This window comes from Mytilus galloprovincialis, chromosome 8 (assembly GCF_965363235.1).
Source record: "Mytilus galloprovincialis chromosome 8, xbMytGall1.hap1.1, whole genome shotgun sequence".
Lineage (NCBI taxonomy): Eukaryota > Metazoa > Mollusca > Bivalvia > Mytilida > Mytilidae > Mytilus > Mytilus galloprovincialis.
Window position 1 is genome coordinate 82,280,341 of NC_134845.1, and position 9,086 is coordinate 82,289,426.

The 9,086-nt window shown below is 32.1% G+C and overlaps 1 protein-coding gene across 8 annotated transcripts in view; it reads right to left on the bottom strand.

Moving 5' to 3' along the window:
• Nucleotides 1–9,086, bottom strand: part of LOC143042677 (pericentriolar material 1 protein-like) — a 46,741-nt gene that overhangs the window by 31,327 nt on the left and 6,328 nt on the right. For 5 of the 8 annotated variants that reach the window (XM_076215104.1, XM_076215099.1, XM_076215101.1 and 2 more), the window contains 7 exons: nt 8,644–8,829; nt 6,715–6,813; nt 5,206–5,301; nt 3,767–3,886; nt 2,422–2,556; nt 1,284–1,379; nt 180–279 (listed from right to left, as the gene is read on the bottom strand). In XM_076215104.1, the coding sequence (XP_076071219.1) occupies nt 180–279; nt 1,284–1,379; nt 2,422–2,556; nt 3,767–3,886; nt 5,206–5,301; nt 6,715–6,813; nt 8,644–8,829 (832 nt within the window). Of the gene's footprint in view, nt 1–179; nt 280–1,283; nt 1,380–2,421; nt 2,557–3,766; nt 3,887–5,205; nt 5,302–6,113; nt 6,207–6,714; nt 6,814–8,643; nt 8,830–9,086 lie in introns of all 8 variants that reach the window. The other 3 variants (XM_076215102.1, XM_076215098.1, XM_076215103.1) reach the window with 3 other exon arrangements.

Here is a 9,086-nt window from a genome sequence, read left to right on the forward strand (position 1 = left end):
AACAGAAAACAGAGAAATTTCATAATAAAAACTCCAAATGTAATTGTCTGATTAATCTGAAAAATATCTTATCAAATACATCTTGACCTGTTGATCTTTTGACACCCCTCCTCGTCACTTTTTCCCCAAAACTTTTTAAAAAAATAATGTGTCACCAAGAGTAATAAAATTATCTTCACCTTCTCTCCTACCTTCATACGCTCTAGCTTCATTAAGTTTGGCTTCAGCATCTTTCTGCAGAGCTATCAAAGATCTTTGTCTTTCCTTCAATGCTGTCATCTGTAAATATAAAGATAACTCTTATGTAACTTATTTCATTATCTCCCTTGGTTTGATTTGTATTGGACTGATATTGTTACTGATAATCTATCTTAATAATAGATTATTCTAATATCATAAATAAAGATAATTGAAAAAAAGTTGCACTGATTCAAGGTTCAATATAAATATGAATCTTCAATTTATTTTGGTGATGGTTATTTTATTATCAATTATTGCCAACCAAACGAAACGTTTCCACAGATTTATCTCCTATTGGTCAATCTATCTTAACTTTTTTCTGTTCTAGTGGCTCATTGAATAAATAATTACATTAGATGCAAGTTTCATTATGATATTTTATTCTGATTGGCTAATTGCACATCATTATTTCGTAAGCAATTGCATTGCTTAATAAAACTTTTCATTCATGATAACATGTGGTCCCACAATAAAGTGCACAGGTGAAATAAATGAAACAATAATAAAATTCGTGTTTTCATGATCATTGCTAAAAAAATGTAATTATAAGTATTGAATGCTTCTTTTTGTAACTTCATAGGGGTGTAAAAGCATTGACCGAAGTACATCTAGTGGCTCATTGAATAAATACAATAACTATTGTTTTCTGTGTGGTTTTATCACTGATGAAATCCATTAATCCAAATTCTAATGCAATATCTTTGAAGCCTTCATTTTGATTGGAAACCTCACCAATTTTCATAACATCAATTATGGTTATGAAAATGTATGCGCAAGATTTTTAATGTATGATTTGATGTTGTTTTCTGTCAGTTTTCAATAGAATGGAGATAAATATATTGTATTTAAAGCTCAAACGACATCAATTGGTAATTTGATGGTTGCAAATAGTTGGTTCTGGCACCACTAAGAGTGTTGCCTGTAAACTCAATTTGGGACCATCAAATCAAAAATTAATGCTGTTAGAGATAAAAATACAATACAATTATCTCCTTTATACATTTCAACACCAAGGAAAATTGATATTTCTTGTTATCTCTCACTTGTTCTTTCTGTTGTAATAGTTTCTGGAGTAATTCTTGTTGCTGCCGCAGTGCCATTAAATCACCTTCTGGATCACCTTCATCAACATCATTATCCTGTTAAGTAGAGTAAATATTTATATGAAATAAGGTTTAGGTGACCAAAGTTGTACTGCTAATTATATAACTAGATGAACAAGAAGTCACAAAAATCATATCAATACTTTCCATTGCATCATTACAAACTAGCTAGTCTTTGTAACCATTAATCACCAGCAGGAATTTGTTGTTTTCATGACTTGCCAATTAATAATTGATCGCTAATGAAAATAAGCTTGCCGTAATATAAATAGCATACTCCAATCTTTAACCTTCTAACTTATTCAGACATTTAGACATATGTCTTAGACATATCAAGCAAATATTGAACATTGTGAAGACCACAACATTATTTCTGCTAGTTTCAACAAGTGAATAAACCTAATTTAAACAGATAAAATAAACAGAAATAAATAAAACCACAAAACATATACAACAAAATACATTAAAGAAAAAACAAAAGCAGTTTATGATAAAACATTGACAGATTTGCAGCATATAACATGTATAATTAATTGAGCTTGTTTACTTTATTCACAACAAACAATTTCAGTATTAACCAGTACCACAAGTTTAATAAATTCCATATAGAGGTGTTCCTATTCACATCAGGCTGAGACACAGAAGAAGAATTAATGACTTAATCCTCTGGAATATTCCATTGTTTTTATAATTTTATGAGTAAAGGAAAAAGTTGTTGTATTATTTGTAAATGGCCTTCTCATTTTCTCCCCTTCATCCGATTGATGCATCAATAAAGAGAAAAAAAAACATTAATTCTTAATACAATGTTTAAGATTGTTTTATTGCCATTGAAGAAAAAACAAACTTCTTGTTAAATTATAGCAGTACGTCAAAGTAAATCCTAAGGACTTAACATATCCTATAAAGACACTATTATCTATCTATATCAAACTTTTCAAAAATACCACTCATTTAGTACACCAGACAACTGTTTCATCAACTTTAGACTCATCAGTGGTGCTTGAATAAGTTGGACTACCTAAACCTATAGCCCTATCAAATTTGCATATACTAATAGTATTTTGTGGGGTCATACCTGGTCATAGTTTCGACTTGGTATTAGTGTTCTGTCATTAGAGAATGGAGAAGTGCCGTCATCTAAATCCTCGTCTTCAGACATACCAAGTTTATCTTCAATTCTTGGCCGAGATGATGCACTAGGACTGCGCTCCTTAAAAGGAAACACATCCATGTACATACAAGAGCTCTTTTCATACCTCTTTTTGTAAGAGTTACATTCTTAGAACAAGTATTAATGCAGATTCTAATATATTGTAATGCAAATTTTAGTCAATTGAAAAAATTTCTAATCAATTTGAGTTCATCAATAAGAAATTTTTTTGTTAAAAAGATACTTTGCAGAATTTATTCATCGAAATACTTGCCCACAAGAACAGTAACTCTTGCAAAACTAAGCAAAGGGGAAGATTGTTACAGAAAAGAAGAGAAGGAAATTTACGTATTTTTATAAATATTTTTTTGTTGGTGAAATGTATCATGTTATTTAAGTACTCATGATTCCCTACTGCTAGGAAATGACCATTGCAAAATTTTGATTGGTTTAGTGAGAAATTTGTTTGTATAAAATTTCATAATCAACAAAATGAGGGAAAAATCAAGACTACACTCATAGCAGAATATAAAATTCAGTGAACTACATTCTTTTTAAAAAGATAACCATTTATGGCAATATCAATTTGGCCAATGAATTTTTTCCAATATTAACTTATATAAAGTTAACTAGTTGAGAAATGCACGGTGTGTACCTTTTTATTAAAAGGGTTTATCTATAAAAACATCAGTCAGTAAATGGTTGATTGATTGAATATTTCATAATATAAAATGATAGTTGATTTTTAGTTGTTGAATTTGGTAACTACAGTATTTTTTTATTCCCGTTATCACAATCAGAGACTACAATATTAAGCACAGTAAAAAAAGATAAGAGTAATATATTAAAGTCATTATTCCATTACAACATTTTTTCATAAATTTTAATTTATTATTTTTTTGTCTAAAGAATTTTATATTTTTTAATTTTTAATATCCGAGACAAATTCAATAATTTCTATTTTGATCCAAACATTTTTTCAATGATTATATTTAAGGTTTAATTTTTTTCAAATGTAAATAATTTACATGTATGTTGTAATGGAACTAAACATAAGTCAAAAACCAAACAAATCAAAAGAGAACATTTCAAAATTAAAATGATTAGTGCAAAACACAAATTATCAAACTGCAGCGGTCATAGAACCACTATCATCTTGAAAACAGAGTTCAATCAAGACAATTATTGAGCCAGAACAGTAATCAAACCATTTGTTCTTCATCCCCCTCCCCCAACCAAAACAAATCCTCCTCCAAGAGTTAGAACTTACTGTAGCTGTTTCGTCAGACTCTGATTTAACATCTATGTCAACAGACTGTCTGTCCTCTGCTGAATCAGGGCGGGGCACATCATCTCTACCGTCCACAGCAGTATTTTCTACCTTCATTGTCTGAAATAAAACAACTCATTAATACTTTAAGTATTAATAAGTACGCTTTTATAAACTGAGTGTCACTGTAAATTCCTAATGTACTTAATGTAATTCAGCTGATTGAGAGAAAAAAATGTTTAAACCGAAACAGACGATGGGTGATGGTTGTCCATTCAAAAACTTAATATATGTGATGATGGCAAATATTTGTAAGTTTGTAACTTTTATATTATTTTAATACTTTAGGTTGCACTTTGTAAATACAGCTGATTCTCAAAACATGCCTCTTTTGTGGAAATCTTGAATATTCATAGAAAATTAATTTTGTTTACATACTGGTTACCAGTTATGCTCTCTGTGTACCATCTCACAGAGACATAACTTGGGAATGTTACCAGTACATTTACATGTGCATATTGTTTACATTGAGATCTGTGCTAACCTTTCATTCGAGGTAGGGGTAGTTAAGAAAAATTATTGTTAACTTAGTTTAAACTCTGAGAAGTTCAGGGCATATAAACGTTGAAAATATGCCGCACAGCCCAATATTTTGACCTTTGAAAAAAATTGTGGTGCAAATGAACTTTCAATTCTAGGATAAGATTTTTTTCAAAACTTCATAGTAAAAGTGGTACAGTTTGAGCTGTAAAAGGAGTTCCTATGGGAGACTGCATTGTCAATATTTACAGAAATGCAACCTATATAGAATACCCATGAAATATTTGCTCAAAATGACAACTCAAATAATTACATATGTTTAAAAAAATCACCTTTTTTAACATGGAAAAAAGTTTGTTTTTTATAAAGAACTCCACTTTGAATTTTAGTGTCAATAATAGGAAATACCTTATGCTATTTAAATGGGCATGTTAAAATGATATTTCATGCAGTATGTACATTTTGTAATCCAATAAGACGAATAAATCTAAATATGCATGATTATAGGAGTGTGCAGGTTAATTTACTATTGTCAAAGCCTTCAATGAATCAATCAAGAAGCATATATCAGCAATAAAATTTACTGTTTTTTTTTTTTAGTATGATTGTCATATTGATTCTAGTTTAAATGGAAGTGGTCTCCAAGCCTGTATTTTACTGAGCTCACAACTACAAATGAAGCAATGTAGGAACTTAAATTTAGAAACAATTCTTAAAAAATCATGACTTCTTCAAACAATGAGCTACTAGGCCCTTGCTCATTTCCATCCCTATTATACATACATGTAGGATAAAATCCTAAAAGAAAAGCCTTCTGTGTACTCACCAGGAATATGAATAGATATATGAGTGTGTATACAAAGGAACTAGGCTAAATTCCTGCTGGAAAACCTACTTACCAAGGCCTGCTGAAGAAGGCCCAAATAACTATTTTCTTGTTCTTGAAGGCTATCTGCAAGTTTTCTTAATTTTCCTAGGTCCTCCCTATGAGCTTGCTGTAGTAAGGAAAACAAAATTCACAAATCATGCTCACACATTACAGCAGATTTCATTGATTGTGTATCCAAAGGTAATATCGTTGGTTAGCTTGCTTGTTAGCTGAACCGTGAAGTCATTGTTAGGTCAGGTAAACTACCCTCCTTTAAGAGTAGACTAGTCCGGCAGATAACCAATCTATCTGTCTGTTGGACTAAGCTACTTCGAAAGAAGGGTAGTATACCTGACCTGATAATGAATTCACGGTTCAGCTAACAAGCAAGCTAACCAAAGATACTACCTTTGGCTACATACTCAATGAAATCTGCTGTAAACCAAGGATTACATTGTAAAATTTGTCAGTATGGCTCCTCAGAAACACAATGTCATATACTTGTACCGATTATCAGGTTTTTATGATAGTACTGTAAAATATTTCTTGCAAGTCTTTGTGGCAAGTGAATACAACAAACAAGCTGAACATATACTGAATGAGCATTGAAGAGTATCAGCTTATGAAATCTTTGGCTGAGGCTAGAGAAAATATGCATGGTACAAATGATGGTATTTCTGAGGACCACACTGACAATTTCTACATATAACCATGTAATTTGATGCTGGAATTTAAACATACAGATATCCGATTTCTTAATCTATGCAGGGAGGTATTTTAGAGTGATTCACCCACAATCACAAGCCTTCACTGTGAAAAACCACCAGCAAGAGTGATTTTTAACCAAGTCACTTTGTTTGTACTTTTTGGTATCACTTGTTCAAATTCCAGCATAAATCTCCAATTTCAGTAAATAATATATTAAAACGCATCACTAACCCAGCGTTCTTCTAGATTATCAAGCAAATTTTTCTCTTGTTCCTTCAATGAGGCAACCACTTGGGCTAATTTACCCACTTTTCTGTGTTCAGTCTAAAATAGCATAAAATGCAACAATCACAGTGATTTTGAAGTCCTCAAATTTTTTGCTAGAAGTAAATTTGGTCCAGTAAACATTTAGTCCTTACGCAACAAATCAGATTTATCGGGCTTTCCCAGATAAAATTCTAAATTGTTTTTTTGTCGGTCAGTTTTATGGTTCAATGAGATTTTTACTCAACCACATGTCAAAAGTACTAAATACTGTCACAAAAATAACTTCTGTATTTTTGAATGCATTATTTATATCCAATTGTTCTTCAAATCGTAATCATTAAACTCACTTATTTTGTTTTTTTTTACAATTAAATATTACAATAAATGCAAATAAAAAATTGAACAGTATATACAGTGAGATAAAGTAAACATTTAATCAAATCAACTGATGCTTGTCCATTACCGTTGTCATTTACTCGGCTCACATATTAAGTAAACCTTTAGTCCTCCATTTCTAGCCAATACTAGTTACAATAGGTAACATGGCATTATACCCCAAACTTACCGGGTTCCCAGACTTGTTTAGTGCATCTATCATCACATTAGCCTGTTTTATATAGTCTCTTATCTGCATCAATCTTCCTACAATCTCTCCTTGGTTGGGCTGGAAAATTAAGTAACAATTATAGTCAACTATTCGGTATGGGTTTGTTTTTTTTCAATGTTGAAGACTGTATGGTTGCCTATATAAATTGCTTACACTCACTTCATTGGAATATGTTGGAAAGTTGTATCAGGCCAAAAATAAAATATTGTTTGTTTCCCCTCACACGTCTGACCCGGTAAAATCACCGCTACCCGAAAAATTTTATTGGCCATTCTTGTCCACTATTTTGTTTTTTGCTATGTTGGTTATTGGTGATATCTTTCCGATGCTGAAGTCAACTATTGTTTGGTTTTGGGGATACCTTTCCGATGCTGTAGTCAACGAGCGTTTTAAATTAAGGTATTTTTGCATTGAAGCGTCTACATGATTCGGAATCAAGAAAAACAAACAAAATGCTTTCCCACACGATTTGTTTGTTTGCAAGGGTGATCTTTTTTTGAAAAAAAAAATGAAGCATCTTTCAATCCGCTGAGTGCATCTTGATTTGCTTTGTGTCTAACCTCTGTTCCTGTTTAAAGGATAAAATCTTAAAGACTTTGAGTAAAAATGGTCTGACTCGTGCTTTAAAATCTATCTACTTTGTCTGTGAACAGGTTGGGCACAAGTCAGGAAATGTGGGATACATGTATTCCCTGCTTTCAGGGAACGTCCCTGTTTTCTGGTGTAAAAAAAAAACAGTTTAAATTGGATTTCCTTTTTCAATTTATGGCATGAAAATTACAAAAGGACACGTTTTAACGTTATACATGCATCAGTAGAATTCGTATTACTTATTAAAAGTATTTTAGGAAATACAAAACATGAATATAAAGGGAAGCCTTGTTTCTTCTAGAACTCGAAAAAAAAATACAAATCTTTGTTTGGGAATCAATTGACCAAGCTGCATGATCCAGGTGTAACTGAACATAACTGAATTATGTTCACTTCTATTGAAAATTTTTATTCATTGAATTTTAATTCCCAAGTGATTAACATACATGTATCTTTTTGTCATCTCATAATTGATGATCAAGGTATGAATTGGTGAACAAAGGAATTGTTTTGTTGTGAGTTATGCATCAAATTAGACTTGAAATAAGCTTGATTTTTTAACTAAAAAAACACTTGCTATCAATAGGCATTAGTATCACAAGTAGAATGTGCGCTTTTGTAGATTTCATTAAATTAAATGAATAGGAAAAAAAAGAAGGTCCCTGTATACTGTTTTTTTTTTAACACCAGAAAACTGTGGTGTACACTGAATTAGAATACAGGGAATACCCCACTTTTCTTGACTTGAGCCTTACCTGTTGAATTTTGTACAAATCCAATATAGAAAACCATATCAAGGAATAAAATAAAATAATTTGCCTACCTACCTACCCATACCCTAACAACCTCAGTCGGGAGAGGGGAAACAAAGATATTTTTAATGTTGGCCTCATTGGCAATCAAACCACATCTTCTTATTTTGATATTAAAACAAGAAGTTTCATTTCTTTAGACTTGCAGCAAGCAGGAAGAAGAACTCTAACAGATCAGAGCTAAAATTCATCACAGTGGAGCTGCTGACCAAATTTCTCATCATTCTATTCATTTCTACTGGGCAAATGTGGGATGAAAATAAAATATTCAAGTTAAATTAAAAGTATCAGAAAATATTAACATGATTAGGTAGGTGTCTGAACCATCTACAGCTTGCTGTTCGGTGTGAGCCAAGGCTCTGAGTTGAAGACAGTACTTTGACCTACATGTTAACTGTTTAGAAATTGTGACTTGGATGGAGAGTTGTCTCATTGGCACTCATACCACATCTTCTTTTATCTATTTACACTTCTGATATCATACCCCAGCTTCAGAAAAGAAGTCCTCTACATTATTTGGACTGGCCATATTTCTTCCTCTCTGTTGAGACATGTCATTTCTAGGCCCTGCCCCTTCAGTACTGGAGGTATCTTGTCTCGTAAAGTTTGGGGGTCGACCGCGACGGATTGGAACACTCCTCTCATTGTTTCTCTCGCCATCAAGACTTGCCTGGAAAAAAGCAAAATAGATCATAAATTGTAATGGTAGTATTAGTAAATATAGGCCATACAATTATAAACCATTGTACTATTAACCAGAGTCTGCAAATGCAAATTAAATATACTATCATTGGGTTTGTTTGTGTTAAGTTGCTGTCTCACCGACATATATAGGTACATACTGTAGCATACATGCGATTCTTCCGGCGGGAGTCAAAATCTCCCACTTTTCAGACCCTCTTTCGTCCCTCCCGTTAAAATTTGGAA